General features: G+C 39.7%; 1 protein-coding gene across 5 annotated transcripts in view; it reads left to right on the top strand.

Annotated features, from left to right (window-relative positions):
- CDC14A (cell division cycle 14A) overlaps positions 1-14,895 on the top strand; it is a 174,543-nt gene that overhangs the window by 111,492 nt on the left and 48,156 nt on the right. For all 5 annotated transcript variants that reach the window (XM_059375515.1, XM_059375514.1, XM_059375513.1 and 2 more), the window contains exon 10: positions 4,863-5,001. In XM_059375515.1, coding sequence (XP_059231498.1) covers positions 4,863-5,001 — 139 coding nt within the window. The remainder of the gene's footprint in view (positions 1-4,862; positions 5,002-14,895) is intronic.

The following is a 14,895-nucleotide window of genomic DNA, read 5'->3' on the forward strand; positions in this document are numbered from 1 at the left end:
GTACAAGGAGGAGGGAGAGAGAATCTTAGCCTATGTCACATGAACTTCTGTAGGTGCTGGAAAGGGAATGAAGATGTTGTGCCTCTACATAGAGTGCTAGATAGAGAGACGGACTAGAAATTGATTTGCGGGGAACGTGTGAAATCTTACTGAAGAATTGGTATCTATAGTTCACTTTCTGGTTGATAAAAGGGATGGCTATTAATTTTTTGAAAATTTCTAGCACAAATACTAATTTTAAAAAATGGGAACACTGTGATGTTCTGGTATGTGATTGTTGATATTCTGTAGGATTGCAGAAAATGCCGGGAACTATAAGGGAATCAACATTTAACTTGGTATAAATAGAGTACTTTTCAATGTCTTGTCTTGCTGTGTCAGGGAGCCTTTAATTATGAATGCTTTAAGAAATTTGTTAAAGTTTTTATAGAAACTTGGTGAAATGTTCCTATTCTGTTGAATTGTGGTAAGAGCTCCGAACTATTGAGTGCTAAGTACATTCTTTTTATAGATCTAAATTATAGACTCTTTTTAAAAGGGGGAAGCAACCTCAGTTTCAGAGAAATTTGAAAATTTTCTGCACCACCTTTTTTGGTTGTGAGTGTGTGTGACTGGGAGCCTAACTGAGGGAATGGGACAGCCCCTTCTTTGCACAGGGCGGGGAGCAGGAGAAGGTATGGCTGCCTCCAGAAAGACCATTTCCTCTCCAGACAGACACCCACCTTGGTGGCTCCAAGGAGGGACACTAGAAAGTCCCTGCACGTTGGTTTCTATGCAGGTTCCTACAGCAGGCTGTCTTGCTGTATTTTATCCACACAGTTACCTGTAGTCTTGTCAAATGTCTGAGACTTGAGAATTTGGCAGATGCAGAGAGTATCTGCTCTGGACAGAAGCAGAAAGGCAAATTAAATTACTCTTCACTCTAATATTAAAGCAAGATCCCCACTGAGACCACAAATTACTCTTTTTTAAAGAATGTTGACATTTGGTCTGGGACCAAAGGTACTTCAAATGGTAACAGGCTACACACATGCACACACATGCACACCCCCATCTAATAAAACATTAAAAATATAATTTTTAAAAAGGCTAAATGGGAAGGGAATGTCAAGCATCTGTAAACATGAGCTTATATTTTCATTTGCATTTTTAAAATAAAGATTTTATTTTTAAGTAGTCTCTGTGCCTAATGTGGGGCTCGGAACTCACAATCCCGACATCAAACAGTCGCATGTTCCTCCAACTGAGCCTGCCAGGTGCTGCTCATTTGGATTTTAATGTGTACTTTCAACCTGGTATTGTTGCCTCAAAGATGGAGAATCCGCCCCCCCCCCCAGAGGTGGGTTGTGAGGAGGAACCATTCTTTTTCTTTGTAAAACACAGATTTACATACAGTACATAGAGATACGCAGTTTACTATGGCAGTAACATTTCATGGGAGACCATCAGGAAAAATGTCTTAAAGAGGCTCTTGGAGGAGGCAATCAAGAAAAAAAGATTGAGAAACACTGATTTCACACTTTTAAATTGATGGAACTAGAATGCATCTGAAAATTGGTAACATGTCATAGTTTAATTTTTTCTTACTTAGGTGGAACTGAACTAATTAATGGTGCATATCACACCATTAGGCAACTTGATGGTAACTTAGATTTGCTGAGACACCTGTGTATTTCCAACTACTGGAGAACCAGAGAAGATGCTCTTTATTATTTGACCAGCAAAACGGACAAAAGGGCTCCTCCTCTGGGGAGAAAGGTTCTTAAGCATATTAAAAACAAAGCTGTCTACTTTTCATTTCCTTTTCTAACTAAATGTTTTCATGGATGAAAGTGACCTTGGATCACTTTTCCAGGCCAGATATAGCAGTTATCTTTGATTTTCTCTGTGACCCAGTCCACATGTCTTTCTAACTCAGCCCCTCCTTTTTACCGCCATGGTCAGTCCAGCCCCATCTTTGCCCCCTCCGGCCCCTCTGTGCACCCTCCTGCCCCAGCCTCCAGCTGCTTCCCGGCTCCCTGCTCTGTATTTTCCAGCATTGTCCATGTGCTGCTTTTATCACAGCACTTTCTTGCCCCCAAAGATATGCAACTTTATTTTGCCCTTTCCATTGGTTAAAGGAAAAAATACTTGTTTTTTACATGATAGCAGTTGTATGTTTATTAGCTATTGATCATATCAGGAATTCTGTAATACTTTTAAAATAGTTGAATTTTGTTCATGAAAGCATCATCTGTGTATATCTAAGGAGTAATAATGCACATACCCAGGAGATGGGACTTAATCAGTGCTCAGAGCACAGTGGACCTGGCGTTGGAGACTCCTAATGATAACTCAGTGGTCCTTTGGCCTATGGCTAGGGACCTATTCACCTAAACCTGGGCTCTTCCATTTGACTCAAAGGTGCTCTTTTTCCTGGTCTTCTCCACACATCCGATCTTATTCTGCCCTCTGACACACACTGACACGTTCTTCAGCCAGGCTTTCATTTATCACACCCTTTGCTGAAAATATTCTGTGACCTTCCTATTCTTTAGTCTGCTAAAGCCCATGTCAGCAACGACACCTTCTTTGAAGACACCAGCAGCTCCCCCAATACCTCCTTCCTTTCTCTGAGAGCCCAGTTTCAGTTCAAACTACTTTTCTTTGTTATTTTTTCTTGCTTAATATTCTGCAACTGGTGGGATACTCATTGTAGTAAAAAACTATATCCAGTACTTGCTTATATCCGTGTCCTTGGAGCAGAACCCTATCCTGGGCATCTTGAATAAGAATTTGAACGGCTGAAGTTAATGTTTAAAAATAAAGAAAGAGCTACTCTCTTTTTCTTTTCTTCTTCAAAAATTTATTTATTTGAGAGAGAGAGAGAGAGAGAGAGAGCAAGTATGAATGAGCAGAGGGGCAGAAGGAGATAATCTTCAAGCAGACTCCCCCTTGAGCGCAGAGCCCGACGTGGGGCTCAATCTCATGACCCATGAGATGGTGACCGGAGCTGAAGCCAAAAGCCAGATGCTCAACTGTCAGAGCCACCCAGGCAACCCAGAGCTACTTTATTCTTCTATAAGAAAAAGTGCAGAGACGCTTGGGTGGCGCAGTTGGTTAAGTGTTTGCTTTTGGCTCAGATCATGATCCCAGAGTCCTGGGATTGAGGCCTGCATCAGGCTCCTTGCTCAAGGGGGAGCCTGCTTCTCCCCCTGCCTGCTGCTCCCCTGCTTGTACTTGCACTCCCCCTCTCTCTGACAAATAAATAAATAAAAACTAAAAAAAAAAAAAAAAAAAAAAAAAAAAGGAAAGGTATATATGATACAAACAGATTTTAAGTAGTGGAAAAATAACTGTGTACTGTAGAACTTACAGTACTGAATTTAACTCCAAGAAGCCAGATATGGAAAGATTTAGAAAATGTTTGTAAATGAGCTGTTTGTAAATGCCTGAGGGCAGGCATCCTGCTTATCTTCATAGTTCTGTTTCCAGATCTTTTATGATACCTTGTACACAGTGGGTCTCAGTCAGTACCTGTACAATGAATGACAGGATGTGAGACAAGAGTGGAAGGAATTCTGGGAGGAGAATCAGGACTGTGGGGGCATGTTAGTCCTGGATTCTGTACTCCCTTGTTCTATGAGTCAGTTGGTTGCTGTCTTTGGGCCTTCATTGTTCTGGTATAGGAACAACCACCACTATCAAGAACCTGTGGCTTGATAAAGTTTTTGAGTATTTTTGCAAAAGGAGGAAGCCAGTGTGTATTTTTTTTTTTTTTTAAGTTCGGCTAAAATGCAAATCAGGTCCTATCACTTTTATTTCTTTGGAGAGAGGGAAGGACATACATCAATTGGTAAAAATACTTTGAAGAAATAAATCAGAGTTCACAATAACCAGTATTTCATTGAAAGTCATTTTTGGAAAGTCATTTCTAGCCGTATTACATAATCTTATGTAACAGAGAGTACATTCAACGTAAAGAACATAAGCTAACACCAAAGTTCTTAGAAAATGCAGGAACCCCGGGGAAGTGAGATTTGAGCACTTCTGTTCTCTTTGTTCTTCCTCAGCGGTCTGTGCGCTCTCCCGAGGGCAGTGACCCTCTCTCTTTTATTTGTCACTGTGCCCTCTAGCTCCTAGCATGTTTCCTGGCAGGTCTCAAGTGCTCCATCCATATCTACCGACTGAGGCAATCATGAAATCCTGGGCTCTGATGGAGTGACAGGGAAGTCAGACGACCATCTGCTAGAGGTAGTATTGAAATAGCTGTGGACTAGGGAGTCGGTGAGGCTTGATGACATCTGTGGCATCTTCCAACTTTGATCCTGTGATTCCTTATTCTATGATGAGTTAAAAAGAAACTAACCATTTAAACAAGCTCTAACATGGGTCATGATAATACGATCAGTTACATGGCTGACTCAGATCATACAAACTGTGAACTGTAGATTCATCTCAGCTTGGGCTGGGGTTTGGGATGGGGAGGGTGGAGACACCTGACAGGTGATATTCTGCAAATGCTTGTTATGGGGCCCGCATTGTCTTAACAACATCCACAATGACAGGCATTCCCAAAGGCCCCCAGGGGTCGAACTTGATCGTTTTTTCAAGACCCTTGCTCTGATATGTTCTTATATAGTCTTATTTGAATTGTATGATCTATTTTTAGAAGATTTTTTGTGTTAGAATTATCTCTTAACTCCACATCATGTAAAAAAAGCATTGAATTATTGTTTGGGTTTAAAACACTTGTGTTAGACAAAATCATTGCAGTTTTGGGGCAGGGTTTGATTTTTTGATTTTGGTGTTTTTATGAGTGCCTTTGCTATATTTTGTCTTTCTTGATCTGTTTCCTTTTTTTTTTTTTTTTTTTTTTGCAGCTGGTCTTGGAAGAACAGGGACATTGATAGCCTGTTATGTCATGAAACATTACAGGTTTACACATGCTGAAATAATTGCTTGGATCAGAATTTGCCGGCCAGGCTCCATTATAGGACCCCAGCAGCACTTCCTGGAAGAGTAAGTATATGGCCTCCATTATCATATTATGTCCTTGTTCTGATCATTTCTACCTTGTGTCGTCCTGGTTGTGGACTAGGTCAAGCCTGTGCTTATAAAATGACTGCACTGTGTGAGATGTCTGTGCCTCTAATGGAATATTGTTGATTTGACAGCTAATGCATTCTAACTTTGTACCTTTTTTATCTCTCAGATCAGGTGAGAGAAGAAAATCACAGAGCCATCTCTGCCTACCTTTTTTCTGTCATTTTCTATGTGTGATCTGGCTACGGTGCAATTTTCTTATGTCATCCTACTTGACACTTTTCATTCTTTTCTTTTGTTTGCGTGTCTAAAAGCAGAATGAAAAAAAACACAACTAAGGTCCATCAGTGATGCCGGTGACATTGCTGCTTTCCTGACAACGAACTAAACTACTAGAGTAGCTGCAGGTTATGAGTTACCAAGGAAGAGAAAAAGAGAACTGAGTTTTAGTCCTGGCCCTGCCACTAAATGGCTTTAAGACCGTTATTTGGAAGAATACTTACAAATCCATCTATCCGTTCATTCATTCACCCTCATGAACTCTTTGTCAAACCCCATCTCCTAAAGTGGAGAGATTTAACTCGTAAGGGAACGATCCTTTCTGGTTTCCCTGTAAAATTTTAGAAATTACGACTGATTTATCCACTAATAAAGGGAGGAGATGAAGTTAGCATTAGCTGATTTAGGTCCAGCTCTAAAATGTTACCAATTATTTCTTATACAGAAATTTCATTTTTTTCCCCTCTTTATGCTGTATGGCTATATCTTGAATAACATTCTTTTCTATATAATTAATTCTTTTCTTGTTTAAATCATTTTCTGTTGGTGAGAAACAAATGATTTGTGACTTTGACAGGAGGATGCTAGAAGTGAGCCATAAGCATCTGAAATGATTAACAGGATTTGAGGAATCCTGCTGAGGGATTACATTAGTTGTGTGTGTGTGGGGGGGGTGTAGATAAGAAAACAGTGCTGGAAATGTGAATTTATATCTTTACCTCGAAGAATGAAATGGAAGTGTAGTGAATACACAAAAAATACCAAGAAGCAGGATCATTAAGAAGATAGAGGTTCCTAGGGTTAGCCTATGAGATACAAATAAAGTACTTCCAGTATTTTAGAGATTTATTCTTTATCAGCTTCTCAGTCAGGGTTTCTGCTATTTTGCTTTCTGTGCGCCTAGAGCATGGAGCCCGGTGCCGTGTACCTACCAGCCACTTGTTGTACTGCTTGCTCGCCGAAGTTAAATAAATGGCTTTAGGATTAGGAAACAGAAACTGAGACACTACTAAGCCTGGTTCTTTTAAGTTGTTCCACTGTTAAAACCATTGTTGGGAAGATTGTTCCTTCATTAGTTACCTACTGAATACTCATCTTGCTCCAGGTATGGCTCCCAGGGTGAGGAGATGTAGCTGAGAATTGTACCTTGTTTTCCCCCGGGGGTGTGGGATACCACAACCCTCCTGCTGTGTGCCTGTGCACTCCCCACCATGCCTTCTCTCTGCCACATCTGAAAATACCAACAGAAGAAATTAGTTTTTTTTTTCTTTTTTTCCCATTTCTAGTACTTAAGTTAGAAAACTCAAGGTATTTCCTTTGGTGTGAGTGCATATTACAGTTTTCTAAGTATTGTTCTGTAAGACCTGAGTTACAAGAATGACTTCCTTGCATAACTGAAGCATTAAAATCAGTCATTAATTACAGTTATTAAATTAAAATCAGGCCTAAAATAAATCATTAATGCTTAGATCAGAACCTTCCTGAAGGCAGGTTCTCTGTCTGAGGCACTGGAGCTTCCGTGCGTTGCAGTAGTTCTTACAGAGCCAGTGTGGGGAAAATGCCTGCTTAATTCCCAGGCTTTCCCGGGCTTTATCAGATCACCTCCAACAAGGTGAGGGTCTAATCTGCTTTGTGCTCTGAGTGGTACCAGAGGAACTATTGTGCTAACTGGACTGTGTATACTTCTCTTTTCCTCTCATTTTTGTCTTCCCAAGCCTATGTCTTGATGTCCCCATAGCAGAAGACATTGCTTAGTGCATACGTGATGTTCATTCTTCTGACACTTGTTCCATGCACACTCTCTGTCAGGCTGTACTCTTGGGCCTGGGGTTGTAGCAGGGAACTTGCCAGACGAGGTCCTTTGCTCCCCGGTGTAATATTTCTAATGGAAGGAGCAGACCATAAACAAGCATGTAAGTTTATATACAGGATAATTTCTGACAGTGCTATGAACAATGGAGACTAGTGGTGGGGGAGAGGGGTGATTACAGAGGATGGGAGAGCCCTTTGGTCAAGGTTTCTTGAAAGAGAGCCAGAACGTTGAGGGTGAGAAGGAGCCAGAGCTGGCAGTCTGAGTTGTGTCCTGGGTAGCAGACACGCAGAGGTCCTGAGACGGGAACATGTGCAGCATTTCTGAAGCCCAGAAACAAGGCTGGTGTGGGGAGAATATAGTGAGCTGGGAGGGGGTGGTTTGAGAGGTTGGCTCGCCCAATTTCTGCCAAGTGAACACACCCATGTAACCACGCTTCAGATCAGGAAATGGAACAATTAGCAGCATCCAGAAGCTCCTCTTTGTGCGCCTTCCATCCACTCCCCCAGTTCTTTGGCTCATCTAGCCATTACGCTTCTAACACCGGAGACGAGTTTTGCCTTGTAACCTTGCACAAATAGAATCAGTATGTATGTCTGGCGGCTTCTAGTCAACATTAATTTATTGTTACATGTAAAACTAATGTGTTCATTTTCGTTGCTGGATAAAATTCCATTGTTTGAATATGTAATATTTTAGTTCTTCTTTTGATGGATATTTAAGTTGTGTCCAGTTTGGGGCTCTTTCCTATCTTTGGTCCATCTGTCTTTTAGATGAATACCTGTGAGCCGTTCATTCAGTTATAGTGGGTATCACTAAAGACTTTTCCAAAGCAGATCGCCACTGTGGATTCCTATCAATAGCAGGTGGGAGTTCCACTTTCTTCACGTGATTACTAAGACTTGATATGGCAGTCTTTTTAAGTTTAAGTCATTATACTCTGCTTGTAGTGGCAATTCGCTTTGTAGTTTTAATTTGCTGTTCTCTGTTAACTAATGTGGTTGAACTGTTCATGTATTTGTTGGCCACTTGTGTTTGCCCTCTCTTTTTTAAAAAGATTTTATTTATTCATTTGAGACAGGGAGAGGGAGGGAGGGTGGGAGGGAGAGAGAGAGAGAGAGAGAGAGAGCATGAATCAGGGGGAGTGTCAGAGGGAGAGGGAGAAGCAGGTTCTCCACTGAGCAAGGAGCCCGATGTGGGACTTGATCCCAGAACCTGGGATTTTGACCTCAGCTAAAGGCAGACGCTTAACCATCTGAGCCACCCAGGCGCCCCCATGTATTCTCTTTTATGAAACACATTTTCAGATCTCTTACCTCATATTGGTAGCGGCTGTCTTTTTCTTGTCGTTGTGTAGGAGTCTTAATATTTCTGGCTAATGCACACTGTCCATTCTATGTAATGCAGATATATTCTGCTTCTCTTGGGGTTTGCTATTTCACTCCATAGTGTCTCTTGTATAGAATTTCTTGTGAGAATTTTTATGATCTACTCTCTTAGAACTTTAAAATATGCAAATACAATATTATTAACTGTAGTCATCCTGTTGCCTATTATATTCTCAGAACTTATTCATCTTATAACTGGAACTTTGTAGCTTTTGACTCTTCCCACCCATTTCTCCCACCCCCTACCTCTGGCAGTCACGAGTCTGTTATCTGTGTCTGTGAGCCTGTTTTTTGTTTTTGTTTTTGTTTTTTTGTTTTTTAGATGCCACATGTAAATAAAATCATAGAGTATTTGTTTTCCCTGTGTAACTTATTTCATTTAGTGTAATGCCCTCAAGTTCTATCCATGTTGTCACAAATGGCAAGATTTCCTTTGTTTTTATGGCTGAATAATATTTCGTTATATATAAATGCATTTTCTCTATCCGTTCATCCATCACTGGATGAAGCTTAGATTGTTTCCATTTGGCTGTTGTAGATAATGCTGTAACGAACGTGGCGGGGGGTGCAAATACAGTTTTGAGTTAGTGTTTTCATTTTCTTGGAATGAATGCACAGAAGTGCAAGTGTTGGATCCTGTGGTAGTTCTATATTAAATTTTTTGAGGAACCTCCATACTGTTTTCCATAGTAGCTGCACCAATTTACGTTCCCACACACAGCACACTGGGGCTCCCTTTAAATCACTTTCTGGTTTCTAATGCCATAGATTTGTTTTATTTGCTCTTGCCCTTTGTTTTCTTCTCAGAAGATTGTTTTTTCAGATACATTCATGTTCAGTATGTCAGTAGTTTGTTTCTTTTTATTACTTAGCATTCCACCTTGTGAATGTATCACGATGTAATGACCCATACAACTGTTGATGGGTATTTAGGTGATGTTTCGGTTTGGTTGTTAGGAATGAAACTGCTGTGACAGTTCTTCTGTAAGTCTTTTTGCAGACATATGTCTTCATTTCCTTTATTTAAATACCTAGGAATGAAGGTCGCTGGATCATAGGGTTAAATATAGTTTAACTTCATGAGGAATGATTTTCCAAGGAGGTTAAATCATTTTATATATTACTTATCGGAGTATGAGTTCTAACTGTTCCACATTGTTGCCAACATCCTGTTTTGTAAACTTGTTTTTTGGGCAGGAGTGGAAGCCATTCTGCTTGGTATGAAATAGTCTCAATTTGTATTTTCCTGATGGCTAATGATGTTGAATATTTTTTCACACATATATGTATCTTTTGTGAGATGTTTGGCCAAGTCTTTGCCTATTTAAAATTTTTTTTGTTTCTGTTGATTGTAGTGGTTCTTTACATATTTTATGTCATTATTTTATTTTATTTTTATTTTCAAAATAGATTTTGTTTCTTTCCCAAATGTTTTTGCAGAATTTCCAAGGTATTATTTTATTTTAAAAAATATTTGTTGAAGTTACTATAAAACAATTATTTTTCACAGTACTATATACAGAGTTGATGGAAAATATATTGTTTTTCTACAAACTATATAATATTAGGAAGAACAGTTAAAGTTGTATGTCACAGCTTTACAACAGGTATTTTTGCTTTTCATTGAGATTTTTTTTAAAAACAGATTTACTAATTTAAGAGAGAGAGGTAAGGAGCATGAATGGAGGTAGGGGCAGAGGGAGAGGGAGAAGCAGATTCCCTGCAGAGCAGGGAGCCCAATATGGGGCTCCATGCCAGGATCCTGAGATCATGACTTGAGCCAAAGGCAGACACTTTAACTGACTAAGCCACCCAAGCACCCCAGTGAGTTTTTTTTAATTGAAATGTAACCGACATATAACATTATATTAATTTCAGTCATACAACATAATGATTTGATATTTGTATATATATTTTAGATACAAGTCTTTTTGTCAAATACATTGTGCTATATGTCTTTTAATGAACAGAATTTAAAATTTTGCTGAGCTTGATTTTTGAAAATTAACCATGTATCTTTCAACCTTACTAATTTCACTTATTAGTTCTAGTAGTTTTCCTTATTGCTAAGATTTCCAGTACAGTGTTAGTTGGGGGTGGTGAAAATGGACATCCTTGTCTTGCTCTCGATATTAGACAGACAGCGTTCATTCTTTCACCACTCAATGTGCTGTTAGTTGTGGGGCTTTCACAGATGACTTTTATCTGAAAGAGGAAATTTCCTCCCAGTTCTAGTTTATTGAGAGTTTCTATTAACAGTGGGTATTGAATTTTGTCAGTTTTTTCTTTCTTTTTTTTTTTTAAAGATTTTATTTATTTATTTGACAGAGAGAAATCACAAGTAGATGGAGAGGCAGGCAGAGAGAGAGAGAGGGAAGCAGGCTCCCTGCTGAGCAGAGAGCCCGATGCGGGACTCGATCCCAGGACCCTGAGATCATGACCTGAGCCGAAGGCAGCGGCTTAACCCACTAAGCCATCCAGGTGCCCCTTGTCAGTTTTTTCTACATCTATCAAGATAATCGTATAATTTTTTTCTCCTTTATACTGCTAAATGTGAACTACATTGTTTTTCTCATGTGAAGTCATAATGGCCATGATGGGCTTTTATGTCTTCCTACGGTAGATTTGATATGCTAATGTTTTCTTAGGGATTTTTGTATTCATGTCATGAAAGGTAATGATGTGCGATTTTCTTGTAATACTTTTTAAGTGTCAGTATCAGGGTCATGCAGACTTCATAAGATGCATTGTTTATTTTCTGAAAAGAGTAATATAAGATGGTATTACTGGATTTGAGGGATGGGCTGGGAACTTAGGAGATAGAAGTGTTATTTGGAGATAAGGGTCTAGTTGATGCTGGATGACCTGGAAAGGTTGGTCTTGTGACCAACAGGGGTAAACCAGGGCCTGCACTATGAGGGGTTTGGTTCTGAAAGTCTTTCAGAGTCAGGTGGGTCATCGGTTGAGGCCATGGGCTATCGGCCATCAGAAGACTTTCTATTAAACAGTTCCTGGGGATCTGGTGGCCAAGGGGCAGCACAGAGATCCCCACTGGGACCACTTGCTTAGGTGTCTAGGAGGGGAGTGTGGGATACCTATGTAATCTTTGCTACATTGCAGGGTGGTGCTGTGGCCCATTGGGGCCACTGCTGGGTCACTGAAAGCCTGAGGTGCCTTGGTGACTACACACTTCTATTCACTTCCTTCCTTATTTTTTTAAAAAAGATTTTATTTATCTATTTATTTGAGAGAGGTAACAAGTATTGTGGGGGAACAAGTATTGTGGGGGAGGGGGACGGGAGAGGGAAGAGAGATCAAGTATTGTGGGGGAGGGGGACGGGAGAGGGAAGAGAGAGAATATCAAGCAGACTCTGGGCTGAGTGTGGGACCCATCTCAGGGCTTGATCCTAGGACCTGAGATCAGGACTTGAGCTGAAACCAAGAGTCAGAGGCCTAACCTACTGAGGCACCCCTGACTCTTTTTTAACTATCCTGTCTGGAAAGTTTATTTCACATTTTGCATGCCTTTCTCTAACCATTCTAAACATAACCTCAACCCTTCTCCTAAGCTATATATATATATACACACACACACATACACACACAAGCACATAAAAACACATACACTGTTAATTCAAGTTTTTATTTTGCAGTAATTATAGATTAACGTACATTTATAAGAAGTAATAGAGAGGGTTCCTATGTATTTACTCACTTTCCCCAAATGTGAACATCTTGCAAAATTACAGTATAACATCACAATCAAGATATTGACGTTGATAGAGTGAAGACACAGAGACCTGACACCAATAAGAGTTCTTCACATTGCCATTGTACAGCCACACTCATGTTTTTCTTGCCCTTATCCCCTTGTTACCTTCTGACAACTGCTGATGCAGTCTCCATTTGTGTATTTTTCATTTTGAGAATGTTACAAATATGGGATCATAGGGCATGCAACCTTTTAGGGTTGGCATTTTCCATTCACTGTAATTCCCTGGAGGTTCATTGGGAATGTTGCATGTATCAGTAACTTGCTCCCTTTTTTTTTTTTTTTTTTAAGGATTTATTTATTTGCTTAGTTGAGAGAGAGAGAGAGTGCACACCCATGAGTGGGAGGAGGGCAGAGGGAGAGGGAGGGGGAGAGAGGGAATCCCAAACACACTCCCCACTGAGCACAGAGCCTGGCACAGGGCTTGATCCCATGACCCTGAAATCATAACCTGAACTGAAATCAGGAATTGGGTGCTCAAGCTATTGAGCCATCCAGTGCCCCTCACTTGTTCCTTTTTATGGCTGAGTAGTATTCCAGGGAATGAATGTAGTACTGTTTGTTAACCATGAAGGATCGCTGGGCTGTTTATGGTTTTTGGCTATTATGAGTAAAGATGCTATAAATGTTTGTATATAGGTTTTTACGTGAACATAAGTTTTCATTTCTCTGGGATAAGTGCCCAAGACTGCAGTTGGTGAGTTGTACGGGACATGTTTAGTTTTATAAGAAGCTGTCAAACTGTTTTCGAGAGTGGCTGTTTCATTCTACGTTCTCACTAGCAATGTATGAATGATTGAGTTTTTCTTTATATTTGCCAGCATTTGGTGGTGTTGCTGTTTTTGTTTTAGCCACTCTGATAGATATGTAGTGATATATCATTATAGTTTTAATTTACATTTCCTTAGTAAATAACAATAAGCAACTTCTCATGTACTCATTTGCCATCCATGTATCTTTTTGGCGAAGTGTCTGTTCAAATCTTTTGTCCATTCTTTATTGAGTTGTTTGTTTTCTTATTATTGAGTTTTGAGAGTTCTTTTTTTTTAAAAAAGATTTTATTTATTTACTTGCAAAACAGAGAGCAGAGCAGGAGAGAGAGAGAGAGAGCGAGCGAGCGCACGAGTGGTGGGGAGGAGCAGAGGGAGAGGGAGGAGCAGACTCCCTGCAGAGCAGGGAGCCCAATGTCAGGCTCCATCCCAGGACCCTGAGATCATGACCTGAGCTGAAGGCAGAGGCTTACTGACAGAGCCATCCAGATGTCCCTTGAGAAGGTCTTTATACATTAAAGGTACTAACTTTTTGTCTGATAAATATTTTGAAAATAATTTCTCTCAGTCTATAATTTGTCTTTCATTCTCTTAATAGATTCTTTCACAGAGGAAAATTTTAAATTTTGATGAAGTCCCATTTATCATTTTTTCCCTTTTTTAGATCATGCTTTTAGTATCAAATCTAAGGTCTCTCTGCTTAGCTCTAGATCCCCATAATTTCTCATGTTTTTTCTAAAAGGTTTGTAGTTATGTGTTTTTAGTTAAGTTGGTGATTCTTCCTTTTTTTTTTTAAAGATTTATTTATTTATTTATTTGAGAGTTGCGAGCAAGCATGAGCAGGGGCAGAGTGCAGAGGGGCAGAGGGGCAGAGGGAGAGAGAAAGGGAGAAGCAGACTCTCCACTGAGCAGGGAGCCTGACCTGGTGCTTGATCTCAAGCCCTCAGGATCATGACCTGAGCCAAAGGCAGACACTTAACCACTGAGCCACCCAGGCACCCCTAGTGATTCATTTTGAGTTAATTTTTGTATGAGGCACGAGACTTACGGTACATTTGTTTCTTTTTGCGTATGGAGGTGCTCTGGCACTATTTGTTAAAATAGTTTTCTCCATTGAATTGCTTTGACATCTTTGTTAAAAATTAGATTGGCCTATGTATCACTCTATTGCTTTGTTCTTTATTCTGTCTGTTCCATTTGTCCTTCTAATAGCACACTGTCTGGATACTGTACCTATATAGTGAGTGAGCCTTAACGTTGGAAGAGTGGTTCCCCTACTTTCTCTTTGTTTAACAAAATTATCTTAGGAATGCCAGATCCTTTTCTTTTCTGTGTAAATTTTAGAATAATCTTGTCCATGTCTACAAAAAGTCATGCTGTGATTTTGATAGGAATGTGTTAAAACCTCTTTATTGGGAGAATTGACATATTTAGTACTGTTAAGTCTTCCAGTCCCTAAACACAGTATGTCTCTTCATTTATCTAGATCTCCTTTGATTTCTTTCATCAGTATGTGTAGCTTTCAACTTTTACAAGTCCTGTTTTGTTAGATCTACACCTAAGTAATTTGCTTTATTTGCATGATTATAGATAGTAATATATTTTACATTTCAGAGTCCATGTGTTTATCACCAGTATGTATAAATACAGTTGATTTTCTATCTATGTTTATTTTATATCCTGAAATGTGTGTGTGTGTGTGTTTGTGTGTGTGTGTGTGTGTGCATGCACGCACACACATGAATTCCTGGGGATTTCTACAAAGGCAATCATGTCATCTACAAATAGGGACAGATTTATTTCCTTTCCTATCTGCATATCTTGTCTGGTCTGGTCTTTTCTTTTCCTCTT

Source organism: Mustela nigripes, chromosome 14 (assembly GCF_022355385.1).
Source record: "Mustela nigripes isolate SB6536 chromosome 14, MUSNIG.SB6536, whole genome shotgun sequence".
Lineage (NCBI taxonomy): Eukaryota > Metazoa > Chordata > Mammalia > Carnivora > Mustelidae > Mustela > Mustela nigripes.